The sequence below is a fragment of the Habropoda laboriosa genome, unplaced genomic scaffold (assembly GCF_001263275.1).
Source record: "Habropoda laboriosa isolate 0110345459 unplaced genomic scaffold, ASM126327v1 scaffold5, whole genome shotgun sequence".
NCBI lineage: Eukaryota > Metazoa > Arthropoda > Insecta > Hymenoptera > Apidae > Habropoda > Habropoda laboriosa.
In genome coordinates this window covers 1,924,041-1,944,103 of record NW_017100161.1, presented here as the reverse complement: position 1 = coordinate 1,944,103, position 20,063 = coordinate 1,924,041, and the positions used below count along the sequence as shown (strand labels likewise).

The following is a 20,063-nucleotide window of genomic DNA, read 5'->3' as shown; positions in this document are numbered from 1 at the left end:
CCTCTCACAAAAATTGCAACACCAAACGTGGACTTTTCTTCACACTTTATCCCTCGGTTTCCTCCTCCCACCATACGTTTCAATTCTCCGCGAATATTTGACAAACGAAGCGGAATAAAATGGACGTTTCCGTAACGAATTCGCGCAAAATAGCCCGGAATTGTTGCGCGTTCGATACGCATTAAATAAGGATCGTGATTGAAAGAGAGTTACGCTGAACGGTTCGAGCCACTCGAGAGCCCTATTATTTTGTCAAGTTACGAGCCACGGTAATTTCGCGCTTTAATATGCATCGAGCCGGTATAAAATTTCAATGGCGCTGGGCCAATAATAGAGGCCACGCTGATATTTTACTTCCATTTGTATTCCATTTGCTCGACTTAAACGCCGCGGTCCCTGCCCCGGCGTAAGGCTCTCCTTTCTCCCCTTTGTGCCGCGCGGTTAACATTTATATCGAACGATCCGTCCTGTGTTATTGCAGGCGATCGTAAAATAAGAAGAGGCAAAAATGAGAAAATAGCAAGGGAAGGAATTTCGTATGCGAAATGGGGATGGAGTGAAAGTTTCTCTTCCGTTGTATCGAACGGTTAATTGCTTGACAATGAATCGTGTCGTCTCTTGTCCAATTCAGATGTGAACACTTGTGCAATTTGACGAATTTTACCAATACAGTTGATGGCGAAATTTCTCGTGGAAATGTGAGACGACGAGTGAATTCGAGTTCGTAAGTACAGGACCTATTGTTACAACTTGTATTTTCTTTGAAACATTTCTGTTGTTCTTCGTCCTTTGTCGGCTGGTTCAAAGGAATTTTTAAAGAGCTGACAAGGTTTACAGAACGATCTACAGACGTTTCGTGTTTCTTCCCTGAAAGTCGGCTTGTCTTTAGTTTCGTGGATATTTCGAAAGTTAGAAAGTTTCTCTGGAGATATGACAGACGAAGAATTAACCGAGTGAGCATTTATTCCGTGGGAATAATAGTGTATAAATAGGTACACGTTACCTGTGCCGATCGTGAAAATGATTGAACTTAAAAGCCTGCAAAAATATCGGATTTCCTGTCACATGCAACTGCGTTATAAAATCGCGTGGGTATTGTTAAAAACTAATGAAACATTAAGCTAGTGGATACCATTAGAGAGCCGTTATTTAACGAGGAAATATAAAAGTCGAAATATACCATTCTCGTAATTATCCAAGCGTATAAAAATACAGTTTATCCCCAAAGATAAAAGCGCGAAATTTAAACAGCTGCTCTGAAAAAGAAAAAAAGAACTGATTATACAGTTCTACAAATGTACCATTTCTCTGCGTAATTTTCCTACCTAAACTCGCAATATTTTTCAATCTATTAATTCGTCTGATAAATTAGAAAAATATATTAATTAAAGACCAAAGAACTGTAACGATGAAATAAAATCGCTCCATTAAAAAGCTATAGAAAAGATGTGAGACGAAAAGGCGATTAATTGCGAAGTATCGATCTAAATTTCGTTAGAAAATTCGTGGTGCAAAATCGACGAGTATAAATAGAAGGATGGCCAGTGCACACGTTACACAGACCCGAGCTTATTACACGAGCCGTTTCTCGATAGGCGGGTTTAATTACCAACAAACTCATAAAACCATAAAATCACTCACCAAACAGCATCTCCTCTTGCCCGGAGTCCGGTCGAGCGAGGAGAATGCGCATCCATCCGATCGTGCACAAGGGTGTCTATCTCCCCTTTTCTTTTTTCCGCCTCCTTTTGCTCTAGCAGCAGCATGCCTTTGGCGACAGTTCCACTTTGAGAGAGCCGCAGAAATCGACAGGAGGAAGAGACAGGCAATTAGATGCGTCCTGTTGGTGTCCATTATCCGAGAACCTCGAACAAGTTCTTCGTGCGTGTTTCCTTTCCCGTGGACGGAGAAAGAAAGACGCGCTCACAGTGACGTATAAATATCTTCGGTGAGAATTTTAATTATCTGCTCGAAGCAGCTGTCTTCACCTCCAAATCGATTTGCTGCTCGCCTTCCGATCGCTTTTATAGACGAGCTGTTGATTCGAGCTTGATCGTACGATCCTCTTTTGTTCTGAGAAGAAGACTTCTGTTGTTTTGTGGTTTGAGTGGATGTGGGATTTATGAGCTTCTTAAAGAATGGTTTGAGTTTCCTTTTGTACATTCGGTGTGTTCTTGAGAAGAACTCGTGAGAGAAGGACGCCAAAAGAATTCGAAATTTTGGGATCGTTCGAACTTAGAATTTGGTAATGTGCTCAAACTAAAAGGAGATTTGAGTGCACGGCTCATTTGTGCAAACAATCCTTGAGTTCAACAAACAATCTCTCTGTTCAAATTGTAACAAAAGAATTGTGCTCAAATTTTCAAATTTTGAGCGCCTGGCTCATATGAGCAATAAATTTTGAGCCTCGGTTTTCTTTCAGTCACTGTTCAAATTGTAACCGAAGAATTGTGCTCAATTTTTGTAATTTTGAGCGCCTAGCTAGTATGAGCGATAAATTTTGAGCCTCAATTTCCTTGCCATTGTCAAACCACAAAAGATTTTACGTACCTATGTATAAGGCTTATAAATTCATTTGTACGAGTCTCTCATTTGAGTCTCTTACACATTTCGCAAACATTATTTCAGCCAATCGAAACATCACTCGGAAACAACAAAGCTCTCAACGAAACACAATCCTTTACCCACCAGAATTCCCCTTTGTGTCATCAGAACTGTCCAATTTGAATATTCAATTCTCTGAAAACTCACAGCTAGCCTGTATTACCTCGTCCTCTTCACGCCGCTTCAAACAATCATCCCCTCCGAAGGCCGTTAAACGACTCTCGCGCTCAAACTTGAACCGATATTCCCCTCTGGGAGAGAGAGTAGTATGATAGAAGAGAGAGAGAGAGAGAGAACCGGGTTCCAAAAACGTCGTATTTCGTCGCGAAACAGGTGACGTCGTTTGTTACCCGTAGTCGAACCGATTGAAAGCCGAAGTTTCCGCGAGCCGGCCGGCCGACTGCCAGAAATATAGACGACGGAGGAGAACCGAGCGGTGGCAGACACACGGTAGATAGAAGGAGGGACAGAGCGTAGGATCGAAAGAGGAACGGCCAGGGGATTACATTTCGCATTCATGGAATTCCATGGAGCCCCGCGTAAATCAAAAGTTCGCGGACGAGCGTTCGAAAAAGCGTGTTCGACGCGGAACAACGTCGTTCGATGGCGTAATACGGTGCCATGGCGTCGCGTCTCCGTTGTCGCGATACGTAAAGCAAAAAAAAAGGGAGGATGAGGAAGAAGAAGGGGGGGAAAAATAGAAGCGAGTCACGATAAGAACACCACCGCCCAGGGATCGTGAAATAAATTCAGCGGCGTTTTACGCGAACGCACTTTGCTCGTTTCGTTTTGTTCGAACGGAAACTACCCCCTTCCTTTGGTGGACGAGCATGGTAAACGAGGTTCGGCAGTTTCGGAATTGGCGCCGAACCGGGGATTCGGGAATTTGAATACAAATTGAGCGGAGAACCTGACGCGTAGGATAGGTCTCTCCCTGTGTGTAAGTAGAATTTTTTGTTGCCGCGCGGAATTTGATGGATCTCGTTGTTTGTTGTCGTCGTTGTTTGCTAGATAGTGGACAATTTATGGATACCGAATGTATAATATTGCAGTTTTGTATGGAGGAATGATGAATTCCAGGCGGGATGTCTGGCGATAGAGGGTTGTGTTGGAGATAGTAATGTGATTAGTAAATTGTTTCTTTTTTCTAAATATGAGAAAATCGACGATGTGGTTTGTCCGAGCTAATTCTTTTGGAGAAATGCTTAGAAATATTGCAAATAATTTGGAAAACTAAAACTAAATATGGAAACGAAGCTTCTTTTTAACGAATTAAAATGAAAAGATTTTAATGCGCGACGTGGGTGACCGGCAGTAAATTTTTAACCACGGCTGCAAAATTTGTTATTTTGGCCGTATCGTTTTAACAGTCGGTTTATTAAATTAAGATGGAAGTACGTAAGGATAAAATTAAGTATTAAATTAAGGTGAAAGTGCAGCAAAAGGCTCCAACGATCTAGTGCGAGCAAAATTTCAAAACAGCAAAATTTGTTATTTTGGCCGTATCGTTTTAACAGTCGGTTTATTAAATTAAGATGGAAGTACGTGAGGATAAAATTAAGTATTAAATTAAGGTGGAAGTGCAGCAAAAGGCTCCAACGATCTAGTGCGAGCAAAATTTCAAAACAGCCTATAGGCGCCAATAGTAACGAAAGGGTTAATACGAATGATACGATAGAAAATGGTACATCTATTCAAATAATTAACAAGGTGTTAATTAAGAGTTTAATTCAGTTCCTCTAAAATATATCCACAGACGATTCCTGCAAAATAGAAGAAACGAAAATTTTTGTCTTTTAATACTTCACCGAACTGTTTCGTAAAATGAAGGATTCCAAAGTGAAATTTCACTACTTAGAAAATTTCCGCGCTTTCAATTAAAGTTAACATAAGTTTCAATTTGATTATTCGAAAATTCTCCGTGCTTGTAATTAAAGTTAACATAAGTTTCATTCCACCTGCATGCAAAATATATAATTTCTCGTTACACAAATGTGTAAGAAAAAGACGGCATTAAGAAGGAAAAGTTGGAATGCAGCTGTAAGCTACAATAAAACAGAGAATTTTCTTTTCCAGTTGGAAATAAATCCCCGTATCCTCACGACGAACGATCCAAGTTAAACGATGTTCGAACCGAGCGCGAAAATTTCGTAGCAAAGGTCCGCGAGAACGACTCGAAGGTCCGTAGGGCTCTGAACAAAAGTTTCTCCGGATGTTAGGACCGACGATACCACCTGGTCAAAGTTTCGAGCTTCTCACGGACCGACCTGAAAGAGGCGAGATTAAAAGACGGATTGGCACGTTCATTATCAACCACGCCTTCCTCTTTCCACCTATTATACACCGCCAGTTTGCCTGTCTATTTGATAATCGAAATGTTGATAGGAAGGTTGAAAATTTTCTAGCTATCCTTCTACTTGTTATCGATCCGTTTCGGATGTTTCACGTTTTACGCGAACGGAAATGTTCCGCATTATGCCTGGGAAAGTTACGTCCCTTTTATTTCGATTTTACGGTGTCGGTTGGAATTTTAAATAAATTTCGGAGTGAGCAAAAATTAAGTAATATTTCTGGAGAATTTTAAATAATTTTTGAAGTGAGAGAGAATGAAATAACATTTCCGGAGAATTTTAGATAAATTTTGAAGTAAGAAAAAATTAAGTAATATTTCTGGAGAATTTTAAATAATTTTTGAAGTGAGAAAGAATGAAATAACATTTCCGGAGAATTTCAAATAAATTTCGAAGTAAGAAGAAGTGAATTAATATTGTTTTTTTATTTGTTGAGTTTGTTACATTCCCTTTAATCCACCCTCTTTCGTGGACAACTAATATCCAACGTGGAATTAAATTTCTATCAGTTTTGTATTGGCTCTGGTAGAAAGTTTTTGATACGAGTAAACGAAAGCGATTATATCTCCAAGTCGCGGGTAAACGAGAAAATTCAGCGTTGCAGAGGGAAGATGATATTTTGTACTTCCAACTGGAAGATACAGCTATCTCAATTTGGATTAACTTGGTGCCACTGTACGTACAGAGAAACGTTTTATTTAAGATCAAAAAAGGATGAAAAGTACTTCCTTAATTATCTACTTATTATCCTCAATTGTCAATTATCATTCAAATCTTTAGTTCTTCGGTACTTTGGTACCTCGGTAACTAAAATTTTGAATTATTTAAAATTTTAAATTAAATTTTTGAATAGAAGAAACCAAACTATCAGACACTCGTGCTACTCTACACATTCTTCTCTCAATCCTAATTACCGCAACGCTATCGCGCGATAAGAGCGTCACTAATACCAAGAATAATCCAAAAACACGTCCATTCATCGTAGCAAGTGAAAATCGAGGCGAAGTTGGCGGGGAAACGTGTCGCGAAAATGTGTCGAAGGGAGACGAATTCCTCTCTCACTATGACACAGCGTAGCGCATCCAGAAGCGTATTCACCGGGAGTATCAGGTTTTCCAGGTTGTAGCCTGGCAGTTTTGCCCGGGAATAAGTTTAGGAAACGTCGGGACACGTAGCTTCCCCGTGTAAATTCACGCCGCTAGCTCGTATATTACCGAAAGGGTCTCATAATACGGCCGGTGTCTCAGCGATTTGCCGCGGCTGTCGTCAGACCTCAAACGAGAAACCTCAAAACTGCAAGCCACTCGAAAACCTCCCTCCATGTGAAATCCACGCGATATCTCGGCTGCGATAAGAACGCGTTTCGTTGAAACAGTGGTCGTCGGCAGATGAAAATCCATCTGGTACTTAAAAAAGAAGAAAACCAGACACGAGTGCTGTTTTTCCTCCCTCTAGCTCTGAGTTTCCTCCAGAAGTGTTTTCCCAAAGTGCCTACCTAATCTCGTTCTCCTAGCTTCTCGCGATTTCACCTCTTCTTTCTCTCCCTCGTTTTTTATTCGATGTTCCGCTAGTACGATATTTAGAGAGAAGACGCGGAGATGTTGAAAAGGTGAAGAAGGTAGAGAAGAGGATATTTAGAGAAGCTTGTTTAAAATTGAAACGGTTCCTCCGAAGTAGGTGGAAGTTTGGAAATTTTCCTGTGCCGTGGCTCTCGGCCATTCGGCAAAAATGTACCAGCAGTTTGCATAAATATCGACATTCTTGCTGCAACGAAATTCGATTCGAATTTTCCTTTTCTCCGAGCGAAACTCTCTCCCGGGGAAAATTGTGCGTTCTCGCGGCCGAGAAGATCGCCGAAATGTGTGTTTCGTTCGGAGGTTTACCGCGAGGAAGAAAGCTCGCACCCGAAAAAGTCGCGACGCGATAACGCGAATAATTTCCTGTATTTTGCGTGTGCGGGGAAAAAGATTTGGAGAATTGCACGTTGGAAACGGGCTGTGCCTGTCTTTTGCGCGAAGATTTACGCGGGAAGTCTCGGCACAATGAAATGGAAACAAACGCGAGAGCGGCGGCGTATAATGCAAAACCGCGAGCCATTTGTCCGGTGAAACAAACGTCGGGACAAAACTGTCGATTAACAAAACTGTAACGCGCGTCGATTAATTACAATCGGCTGTTTCATCGAGCGGGCGAAATTGCACGGGACGCGATCGAATGCACCGTCGCGAATTAATTCGTTTCCGACGCAAGCATCCAGATTACGTAGCCAATCGACTCGGACGTTATCGAGCCGGTCCGATAATTGATAGTTAATAATTTTCGTCGCGCGGTTTTAAACTGATCCTCTCGTTTCGAATGACGAAAATATTGTGGAAATAATGCGGTACGTGTACTGTCGTTTTTGTTCATTTTTTTGCGAGATAGGAGTGATTGCAGTGACTCAACGCAATGCAGAGATAACTCGTAATAGCAAAACGACGACTGTGAGACAACTCTGAGATAGTTAAGATGAATCCAGCGACTCTGAAACGACTGTAACCACTCTAAAATCAATCTCACAGTGGTGGTCTTTATGCAAAATAATTTTTATTTCGCTTTCCTTCCTTTTTCGGGGTTTTTACCGAATATGGTCGTAACACACACACGCTCATTTATTCGTGGTAAAAAATAATCAATATATCAACGAGGCTTATGCATTATCAAGGATTTTTGCATTATCATGCTTCTCAACCCTTTCATGATCGAATTATCTCCTTTTCTAAGCTTATAATCCGTCTGTCGATCTGTAATGGACAGATATTAAATTGAATCACTTTTTGTGAGAGTGCTCAAGTGGTATTGATGCGTCCCATCGGTGACCAAAGGGTTAAAACTGCATCGAAAAATAACGAAGACGTTCCGACGATGGTACAGTGAAATATTATTGTAATAATAATAGTTGGTACAAACATTTCTGGAGAATTTTATAAGAATTATAAATGAAATTCTGCATCGTCGACTAGGAAAAGTGTTTAATGACGACGACGCTGCTTCGTTCGTGCTGGTTAAGCAAGAAAACTACCGTGGCTGGCCTCTTAACGAGGCATTCTTTGTATATATGTATATACCACGTTACGCTCTTGCACGAGACTCGTCATCGGTAACTTTATAATTTTCCATAGTCGTGCTACTGTGCATTTATTTCTCCGCTTTCTGGAAAATTGTCCAGAGGCTCCTTTACCATTTTCTCTAACGCGTGTGTGTGCTTACTTACGATTGAAACTCACAATTAAATAGTCCATATTGCAGAATTAAGAAAATTTTTAAAAAAACCCCAAGATTCTAAGTATTCGAGCAATTTTCTTATTCCAACAAATTCGTCCAATTGAAACATTTCATACAATACACCCAGAAACTGGAAGAACTTAAATTATTCAACGTTAAAAAAAAGACAGATACTTAAATGTAACAGGTAAATAAATTTAATTGAAAAATTTAGGAAATGATTGTTGCTCGGGAGATAGAAAATATCTTCAAGAAGATTAAGGTAAAATTTCTGTGGAAATAAATTAGCGTGAATTGCCCCTTATCGTAGAAAAAAGCCTGCAATCTGAAGCCAGAAGGGTAACTATAGCCGCCAATCCAGACTTAGAAGGAAAAATGGCGAACAGCGGCGGTCGTAGAACCAGGACCACCGTCTTGATAAAGGAGTTAAACCGGCTTAATTACCGCGTTACTCGGTTTAAACTAATTACGCGTTTGCCGACGACCACAAATTCTCGAGGCGCAAGCTAGCGGGCCGGCATTGTGGCCGAATCCGCGGAGGGACCCTTCTTTATTATGCCGCCATAACCGCCCGTAATTCTGCGCGCGGCCGTTTATACCGCAGCTTCGCGTTGCAACTGTTGATTCGAGCTGACTAATCGACGAGCCGGCTAGAGGATTCGAGCTGACACCAACTGAGGAAGCACTTTTTTTCAGGAAATTGGGGTTTAGGGTTGAAAAAGTGGAATAATTGAGAAATTTGTTAAATGGACTTATCGGTGGGAAATAGATAAGAATGGTAATCGAGGCTTTAGGGTTAGAATTATGTTCACCGATTTTTGAAAGCATCTTTTCCTTTATGTTTTTTCGGGAGATTAGAGTTAAAGATTGAAAAAGTGTAACGACTGAGAGATTTACTATTTCGATTCATCAATAGAAAATGGATAAAAATGGTAATCGAGGCTTTAGGGTTTGAATCGTGTCCAATGATGTTGGAAAGCATTTGTTTCTTTATTTTTTTTTTTTTTTTTAGAGATAAGGAACGAAAGAGTGAAATGATTCGGAAATTTACTGTTTCTAGTTGTCACTGGAAAATAGATAAAAATGATAATCGAGGCTTTAGGGTTTCAATAATGTGCAACGACTTTCGAAAGCATCTTTTTCTTTATTTTTTGTTTGGAGATTAGAGCTAAGGATTGAAAAAGTGTAACGATTGAGAAGTTTACCGTTTCGAGTTATCACTGAAAAATAGATAAAAATGATAAAGTGTTCAGTGATTGTTCAAAGATTCAGAGTTTAAAAAACACACTGACAGCTCTCAAACCTCTCATTTCCATAGAAACGTCCAATTAAAAATCTACAAAATTTACAAAATTAACTTCACAAATCCCAAAAAATATAATTTCCAACACCCGGAGTTTATTTTCGACACAGACCCCGTGAAACACGGTCGACGAAACTGATTACTCGCTTCAACCCCGTCTTACCCCTTTCCCTTTCATTCGCCGCGCCTGTTTCTCTCCCCTCGGGAATGTCTCGCGTCGGGGACATTTTTCGCGGCCGCGTTAAGGAAACGTTCTAAGCAGAGGAAAATTTAACGGCTCCGGCCTGGAGTGTAATATTATAAAATTATAATTAACATGGCCGGTCGCGTTGGTGCACGCACGCTAAACGCATTATAATAGTATTTCAGTTTACGAGACACCCTTTTCACGGGACGTGCAACATTGTTGCACTCCGCGGCGCAGCCTGCGCGAACCTTACAATCTGGTAATTTCGTGTTATGACGATGCAGTGCTTAACGGTTATGAACCTCTCTCTCTCTCTCTCTATGCGTTACGGAAATTCCGGAATTTTTTCCCCCACTGGGAAAATGACGGGAAATTTTGACAATGTTCTCTCTCCAATGTTCAACACGCTACAGCGACTTTATCGATGTTATTACACGGTACGAAACGAGACACGCTGGAATAATGACTAAATTTATTTTCTAACGAAAGACACTGTAGCTACGCCCATGAATACTGTAAGCCCTCCGCTAAGGCCGTGCGAGTCTGGCTATGGTCAGTTCTCGCATCTGGTAGCCAGATTCGCACGGGTCAGGGTTTTTCCTGACCAGCCAACTCTCGCCAGAAAGTCTTTGTTACGCCTTCTTTGTTACGCGCGCTTTTCCGCCCGCGCTTTTCGGTAGCGCGGCTTGCTCCCTGTCCTTGTCTAAGGACAGGGGCATATACCCCGAAAGACCGGGGGAAACAAGACGGTCGAAAAGGACGATCGGCAGAACGTCGTGCTGTTCGTGCTATTTCTTGTATTCATCGCTTTTACTTGCGCCAGCGAGTAAGGTTCACGCGTGCCGCGCCTAAGTAAAACGAGGTTTGAAAGTGTGTAGAGTACGGCTTTATTGACCTTCGTCTCTCCTACCCTTCTCCTCAATACGATTTCTTGTAAACTTTTTATAGTTTGGAAGTGACGTGGTGCAAATGATTACTCGCAAAGTGGATAACAAAAACATATTTATTTAAACGTAATGCTTAAACTAATTTCAAATGTAAACTATATGATGCGCGTGCAGAGGATCTGCGACAAAAGAGCCTTGTCCTTTTTTCGGGGCTCCCACAAGTAGCCCCTTTTCCCTGGGAAAGTCCCAGGAAGTGGTGGCGCGGGCCTGCATTGCCGAGGCAATACTCTTGTCTTGGAGGACGAAGAAACTCGGAAATTCTTCGCCTCGAGGGCCAAGAGTCGCCAGGCCTAAGTGGCGATATTTTCCAGTGGAGTACAGTGTGTTTTTATTATCTTTAATATTTCAATAGGATATTCAATTATTATAGTTTAGTAGAATAATTTTCTGTAAGCTTCTTATATTCGAATTACACGTTTTTCCTATCAAACAAGAATGGTAATCTCTTAATTATCTCTGCGCGATATAATCACCCTGGCTTATATAGTAGAAAAAATTTCATTAATGGAAGATTCTAATCGTGAATTAATATACCATCGTGAAAACAACGAGTATGTGCTTTTGTACATATAATTTCCCCATGCAAGAAAGATCGGTAAAGAAAATAGGGGGAAAAAGAAGGTGAAGTAAAAGGAAGAAAAATGTAACAAAGGCTCGAACCGGTGGTTTTGTCCACCGAGGTATTTTAATATCGTTCTACTTGATACGCTGGAAAACGAAGTTATGAAAATAGAGAAGAGGGAGAAAACAGCAGGGAAATGCACTCGAGCAATTAAAGTGTTGCAAACAGAGAACAGTTTCATTTAACGACGCGCTCGTCCCCCCTCTTTGTTGCAGATGTCAAGAATGTCCTGTGGTGAAGCCGACGTTCCTTTGCGGAAACGATAATCGCACGTACAGCTCGCCATGCCGACTGGAATACCACAATTGCATCCACCGCACGCCAGTTCGCATCGCCTGCAAAGGCTTCTGTCCCTGCAAAGGTGAGGATCGCGTGTACCTGTCCGCGGAATCGTTCTATCAAATGTTTCCAAAGTAGATTCGACGTAGCGTGAAGTACTCGCTTCGAACGAAGTCCGGTGGAGATTGAAAATTCGATGCAGATACCTTTCGAGGGAAATTTAGCATGCGAATCGTCTCGAGGAATAATTTCTTTCATTTGGAAAATTACTTTAGTGAAAGAATTCCATCCACGATTCTGTAAATTTTGAAGATTTGATATCGCGTGAAGTCTCTTTTCGAAATTAGCCTGGAAATTATCTTGAGAAAGAATTTTTTTCTTAATTTGGAAAATTAGTGAAAGAATTCCGCGATTTTATAAATTTTGAAGATTTGATATCGCGCCAAGTCTCTTTTCGAAATTAGCCTGCAAATCATCTCGAGAAAAAATTGTTTTATACTCGGAAGATTACTTTAGTGAAAAAGAATTGCACGATTTTAGAAATTTCGAAGATTCGATATCGCGTAAAGTCTCGCGTAGAACGAAGCCGCTTTGAAAGTGCCATGCGGATAGTTTTGGAAGAAAATTTAGCCTGTTGGACAGAAATTTCCAAGCTGTAACGTGGAATTTTGTTTAATCCGGCGGAAATCCCTTCGACACTCGCAGAGTTGTACGATTTGTAAAAATTTCAAGGGAACGTAAATTTCCACGAAGGTGGAAAATTTTGCAAAATTTTATCTTTCACGGTTACTTCGGTGAATGCAGAAATTCACACGGGATCCTTCTATCGGCGATAAAACGAAAATTAGAAGACTTCCGCGAAATAATACCGAACCAGTAAAATTCTACAGTTGTATCAGCGTTGAAAAAGTCTTCGTACATCGATTTGCATAATGTACCTTAATAAATTTCAGCAGAAAAGAGAAAAAAAAAGAATACTTCCATCACAGAGAGAAATTTCCTGGAATTCTGAAGTAAAAGAAATTTACAGTTCCTGTAGCCCCGAAGAGAATCGCGTATTTCAATCTTTACAGTGCACATTGTTCCTCTTATATTCGAAATCTTTCTACTTGAATCTCTATAAAATGCTAGAATTTACAAAAAGTGTTCCCTCGATCGAAAGATAACACGGAGCAAATTAGGCGAAAAAAGATATACTCCCGTGAAATCTGAAGTTAGCAGAACTTTCACAGTTCTTACAGTCTTGAAGAAAATCGCGTGTGGGAAAAATTTACGAGTTTGCACCCTGGTCTAGTCGCGTGCAACCAACTATTCAGGTCAACCTCGTCTCTCCCAGGATCTGCTTTAAAATACTTATCGAAGTACCAGGAATATTTCAAATTTCTCACCCGATAGATCCTTCCCCTGTTCGAGAGCTGCACTTCATTACTTTAACTCCATTTCCAATCACTCGCCATTAGCCCCGAATTAACATAATGAAACGAGCCTTTCTCCGAGATGTTCCACGGGGAGAGAGGAAGAAAAAGAAAGAAAAATCGTACGAAAGATAGCTGATAACGTTGAGCTTGCATCCTTCTCCGATGAGAACAAGCGAATGTAGGCCAAGCAAACTTGATTTATTATCCGTAAAGCCGGTTTGATTTATCGTCGACAGCTTTTGAGAGGCGAATTAATGGTTCCACGGTCCTCCTTCGTATGGCGTATCGCTATTTCGAAGTCTCCCGTCGATATCGAAACAGAAACGTTCGGTCGAGGATTCTCTATCTCTAATTTCGTTGGAATTTCTAACCTAATTTGCAAATAGCTGTTTTCTTCTGTTCTTCAAGCTCCCATCTTACACGATTAACCCTGCAAAAATTGCAAAATTTTCTTTCACTCTTCGTATTTCGCTGTCCTTTCTATTCTCTCGCTAAAACGTAAGTGACAGTATTCTAGATAAATGAGAAACTTATTTCGACAATCCTGAAGATAATTATGAAAAATTCATTTGATTATTTTTCGTGTATCAAGTTGAGAAGAAGTGCGAGCATTGTTAAAAAGTTCAAGTTTGTAGAGACAGTAGAGAAAGGGTTGCAGGAACGTTCAGTTACCCTAACGAACCGCCGCTAATCCCGAATTCACGGGCCCCGTTTTCTGATTTTACACGTGGAATTAATTCGTTAGTTTATTCATAGTCGTCGACTACTCAGTTTAACAATGGTACCGTGTTTGCGTCTCTCCAGGCTGGTCCATGGGACAAGCACACCCACTATGAATATTCATAATTGCCTGTTAGAACAATAATGTCGCTGTTAAAGCGCATGAGGCCCCGCGTCTCCTGGATATTTCCGGCTGAACCTCTAGAAAGAGGGAGACACAGGGAACACTCCTGCTTGAGGAATTTAGGGTTCGTCTTAAAATCACCTAACTTAACCCTTTACACTCCACTCGAAATATTCATCTGTTGAATAAAAATTGCTTCCAATTTAACATTTATTATAACACACGTTTTGCGAGTCGATCGAATAATCGATTACCGCGAAATTATGCAAGAAAATCTTCGACGTATGTTTGTATTATGCCCGGCAGGAGTAGCGAGATCGACGATTGCTCGAAACCCGTGATCGCAATTGAAATCATTTATTCGGTGAATAAATTCGACGTGCTTAAACATTCACTCTCTTTTCTCTTGGTTTTTGTTTTTCGCGAATACCGAAAAACACTGTCGTTAGTTAATTACAAGCGCGAATAAACGCAGACCGATTAATAAAGTCGCGTGCGATGGTCCGGCGCATAAAATATTCGCGAGGTGAGCGCGTGTGTAAATGTCGGCAATCGTGTTTTATCGCTCGGCGGTCCTCGAATGTCGCCGCGTTTGTTTAAAAATCATTGGAAAAGCCTGTCGGCGTGCGGCGAGTGCAAATGCTAATTTGTTTACACGCGGTTAATGAGTTTCCGTTTCGAACGAATCTACCAAAATTTCTCTCTCTCTCTTTCTTTCGGCGAAACAAGTTTCACGTCGTAACCAGTTTTCCAGCAATTTTCCGTAATTTTCCATAACGTGTATATAAACCGGAGAATCCATTTCGTCCGGGGGCTGTCGCGAAACAATGAACTCGATTCCGAGCACCGTTTGATAGACATTCGAAGCGAAATTGGAAACCATACGAATTGCATTGCAGCACAGCAAGGAACGAACGCCGCGGTTTCACGAGAAAGGTTCAACTGCTGGCTGCCTGGGCTGTCGAATTGCTAGAATCGCGCGATTTATCACCGAGCCCGGCCTGCACTCTCTCTCTCTCTCTCGTGTTAACGAACCGAACTGTATCGAACTTTCGGGGGGGAGAACAAGCTGTACAGCTTTGTTAATTATTAATTCGACGAATTTTCCAGCGGCTGATCTACGCGCGCATAACAAAAAGATGCAGATGCAACGTCAGAAATCACTTTCAGGAAAGATGTCGAGGAATCGGGATATCACGCTGACCCCCCATGTATTCAACTATGACAATCATCATTACCAATACCTGAAGTACACCAAACGTGCCAAGGTAAGTCCAATTTTGTTGAACAATTTTTTCTTTCCTGATTCAATCGATTGTTCAGATGGTCAAAGAAAAAGGCGTGGAATCTGTGGAGTATAGTGTCTCTAAAATGAACTAGTTACTCAAACTAACTTGCTGATACACTAAAGTAACGTTTGTTACTTTGTTAGACTAGAAGTCACCATCTTAACCCTTTACACCCTACTGGCGGCAATAAAGCAGACTAACGGAAGAGACCTAAGTATCTCTAAAATTAATTAATTAGGTTTGTCACTTTGCTGAAAATTTCGTATAAGGAAGAAGTTCTAATTCGTGGCTGTTGCTGATATAAAAAAATTCAGAGTTACTCTGCTAAATACTGGAAGTCGCCTTAACCATTTCTTAATCTGCTAGAGCAGATTAACAAGAAAGATATAGGGGAGAGTCGTGCAGTACCGGCCAACGTAATGCTGTTAGTTGACTGCACTATTGATGAAAAAACAAATGAATACTATAGCCCTGAGCAACGTATTCCGGCGACGTTCTTTTCTCTTCAGTATTACCAGAGTTCTAAGACGTAATTGTATCGTGAATAAACGTCGTTTTATTTGCTAAATAATCGAGCTGTGGAGCTAACAGTGTGTGTGACGTCCTTTACCTGTGATATTTGTAGACGTGCCTAAATAAAAGTTCTATTCTATTTTTAAACGATTTTTGCTAACATTATTTATTACTTAGACCTTAAAATCTACCAACTAAGTAGCTGGCCGGTACTGTACGACAATTTTTCGTTCGCTGTAAATTACAACTTTTCTTTCTGAGAAAATTTATTTATTTTACTAGAAATTTCATTTTTACCAACATTAGCCCAAGTTATAGTACAAAATCTTAGAGTGGCCGGTACTGCACGACTCTCCCCTAAAAAACTTCAGGAACATTCGATGGTTTTTTCTTTTCAAAAGTCTAACAGCAGAAGTTGATAAAAATTGTCATAGTGCAAAGGGTTGAATAAAAATTCTTCCTATATGTGTAATCATTCGTGCAACTTTTATCCTACCAAAGGATTTTCTAAAGAATTCTGAATCACTCCCCTTCGTTACATAAATCACACTTTACAGCTTAATCAGAAAAGATTCCCAGCACCTGGCGATAAAAGAGAACACGGTTAATTAACGTGATCGCGGCAACAAAACGGTATCACGATATCTCTAGCCGTACCTATAAGCCGACACTCTGGCCATTAAACTAACATAGATCACTTAGAACTCCCATTACCCCGGTACAACGCACTAACGCAACATCTCCTCTGCACTTAGCAACTAATAATCGAGGCCTGGTGATCAAAAGTTTCCGAAACACCCACGGAACCCGAGAAATTTTAATTACGACACATTCTACCGGGGAGAGATTCACGCGCCTCTTCCTCGTTGTAATAACGCACCACCCTAATAAACAGCCGTGTTTTATCGTTTTCGGTCGACGGTTGCTGCTCCGGGTATATTGATCGATTAACGTTTTAATCGTTTCATCGAGGCGATCTAACGTCGGTCTCGTGACGCAAACAGGGGAAACTAGAGGCCTCGATAACGCCCGGATAAAACCGCGAGAAACAGGAAACAGAAGCGTTGAACAGTCAGCAATTCGAGATTCTGCTGAATCGCGTCGCTGGGGACGCGAGTTTTCCCGCGAATCGTCCCGTCGATCGGGATTTCAAGGGTCGTTCGCACCGGAATCTTGCACTCGCCGCGAAACACGGTCTTCCTTGTCTCACCGCGAGGATATCGAAGGAAATTGGAAAATTTGTTATCTGCAGTTTCCCACGAATTTACTTAAAATTGTCACACAACGTCGATGCTGTCGTTCCGAAAGTTAGGAAACTTGGAATTTTTCAACACTGAAAATTCGATTAGCTCTACTCTCCTTTTTTTTCGGTGAAAAAACACAACCTCGTAGGGAAGAATTTTCGGCGATGGAAAGTTGATTGGCTGCTTTCCTATCGAAGGAGATTGCCCGCAAGTGGAGAAGTTCGATTTGCCATTTTTCAGTGTTAAAAAGTGCTCTCCCGAGGCGAACACTTTTTCTCGATAAAAATTCCCATTATCCTTTTTTTCTCCCCCTTTAAAATATTCGCCTAACGGATAAATACGATAAACAAAATTCCTCCTACCTACGAATAATAAAAATAAAATCCCGAAATAAAGTGCTAATTAAAATCGAATTTTTCTCCTAATCTCGCGACGATAAACGTTTCCAGCGTTCTCTGGCCGCTTTGTCACCGGTCCGAGAGGAAAGCCATTTCGAAATAACGCTCGACTTCACTCCCTCGTCCGATTCGGTTGAAATATTCGCGGCGTCGTTTTGATTTACAATCGTTAATTCAATCGTCGCGTAAACAGTTATGGTTTCGTTTATTCGTCGTCGTCTGGGCTTGTTGCAGGGGGGAGGGAGGAGGAGAGAGGGTTTGGCAAAACGCAGGATCGCGACCTGAATATTTCAACCAGGGCCAGGAGGGTTTTAAACGGCCGCCATTACTATTCGTATTAGGGGCTATGAATTATTTAAGTTGGAATCACAGATTCGCTAGATGAACAGCATACTGTCAGGCTAAATTGCAAAATAAATCTGGACCGAGGGGGTTAAATCGCTTTCCATTTAACCATTCGCGAACCATCCACTCCCCCAGCCTCCTGCTGTTGAACCAGACTCGTTATCGTATTTCATGCGACGAAACGGTGGAAATTGCACGCGGCATAAGATCCCGTGACATTCTCTATTGCCTATTATTGTGGATGACACGCTTGTCGCGGTGGAAAGCGTCGAGTTTGTATAAATCAGAGGGAAAGTAGCGTGGGAGAAGTTGGAGGTTAGTTGGAGATGAAGGATTAAAAGTTGGTGGAGCTGGAAGTAAAAAGGGTGGATGAGGAGTCCTTCGTTTGTAACGTGGTTACGATTTATAGATAACACTGTGGTGCCAGTTATCGTCGATGGCACGTTTGTTAGATTGGAACGCGTTGAGATTGGATAAATTTGTGCGAAAGCAGTTAGCTAGAGATTGAGGATTGAAAGTTGGTATAGTTAGGAGTAAAAGTGGTGGAAGAAAAATTCTGCAATTTATAGAAGACACTGTCTATTGCCAATTATTGCGAATGACACGTTTCTCACATTGGAACGCGTTAAGATGGTATAATTTATGAAGAAAGTTGGTATAGTTAGGAGTAAAAGTGGTGGAAGAAAAATTCTGCAATTTATAGAAGACACTATCTATTGCCAATTATTGCGAATGACACGTTTCTCACATTGGAACGCGTTAAGATGGTGTAAATTTATGAGATCGAAGATTAATAGTTAGGAGCAAAAATCGTGGAAAAGAAATTCTGCAATTTATAGAAGACACTGTCTATTGCCAATTATTGCGAATAACACGTTTCTCACATTGGAACGCGTTAAGATGGTGTAAATTTATGAGATCGAAGATTAATAGTTTGGAGCAAAAATCGTGGAAAAGAAATTCTGCAATTTATAGAAGACACTGTCTATTGCCAATTATTGCGAATGACACGTTTGTCGTATTGGAACGCGTTGAGATTGTACAAATTCGTATAAAAATAGTGTAGAAGAAGTTGAATATTAGCTGAAGATTGAGGATCAAAATTGGTATAATTACGAGTAAAAAAAAAGACACTGTCTATTGCCAATTATTGTGGACGACACATTGGAACGCGTAGGACTCGCATAAATTAACGCAAAAGTAGCGTAGAAGAAGTTGAAAGTTAGCTGGAGACGAAGGATTAAAAGTTGGTACAGCTAGGAGTGAAAATGTTCCATTTGTAACGTTGTAACAATTTGTAGAAGGATTTAGGAAGTAGTACTTACTTCGTAGAAAGGGACGTGACAAGTTTTTTAGGATGGGCAGAGTAATCATAGATGCAGATAGAAATATTTCAAGGTGTAACTTGTTAAGCTAGATATTGGATAATGGTGATGAAACAGGGGCAACGTGATGCTGAAATCCTGTACTATAGAGTCCTTAATCTGAGGCTTTTAAATCCTCGTGTCGTAAATCTTGAAGCGCTGAGCCTTAGAACCCTGAATTCTAGCCTCCCATTAAGATACATAATCTTAAATCCGTGGTTACTACGTTCTAAGGTTCTACGTTTTGGAATTCCAAGTCTCGGGAGAGCAACATCCACCGTCTTAAATTCCAGAATTTTTCGTAGAATCGTGAAGCAGATTCCAAGGTTCCATAAAGAAGAATTTTTAATTGCAATATTCTACAATGTCACTTCATTATTTACAATAGAATTTTACTAAGAATTGTGATAAAATAGAAATTTTAGAAAGGATAGAAAATTGTAATTTAGGACCAAAATTATTTTCTCTGTCACAGATTAATATTCGATTTCGATTCGGGACCATCCAACGATTAAATTGCAATTCGAAATTCAGTAATTTCCAGGTTTACTAAATTAAAGAAACAAAGTAAAAGTACGAGAAATCGCGACTTTTGAAATAACCTGTATAAATCACCCCTCGCATCGTTGGAGCTAAGCGCGATAGCGATTCGTTGCTCGCGTTCGTCCCTGACACAACGACTTACAAACGACAGGGAATACCTGTGCTTTGCAGGCTTTCTATAGAGGCGACCTTGTAATTTAAGGTTGAAGGTAGGCCGTGGCACGGAGCCGCTCGATAAAACACCACCAGTGATAGAAGTCTCACGAGCGAGAAGAAAGGGTGCAGGAGGGGAGGAGCTTTTCCCTTCTTACGCCCGTATCTTACGCGTGTCCTCCGCCTTTATCTCTCTTCCTTTGGGAAATTTATGTATCGATTATTTTTACGATTTTCACTGTCACGCCGCCTCGATGAATGTCCAAGATGTAAATCAACGGGGATCCATTTATCCGAACGTCTGTCTCCAACTTGTTCTGCTACGCTTTCCTTTATTTCACCTTTATCTTTGCCTCTTTTTTCTTCATCGTGCATTATAAATCGTCCCTTTTCAA

The 20,063-nt window shown here is 40.8% G+C and overlaps 1 protein-coding gene across 1 annotated transcript in view; it reads left to right on the top strand.

Moving 5' to 3' along the window:
- LOC108577469 (testican-3) overlaps positions 1–20,063 on the top strand; it is a 216,301-nt gene that overhangs the window by 176,494 nt on the left and 19,744 nt on the right. Inside the window, exons 6-7 of the mRNA XM_017940627.1 lie at positions 11,494–11,639; positions 14,930–15,087. Coding sequence (XP_017796116.1) covers positions 11,494–11,639; positions 14,930–15,087 — 304 coding nt within the window. The remainder of the gene's footprint in view (positions 1–11,493; positions 11,640–14,929; positions 15,088–20,063) is intronic.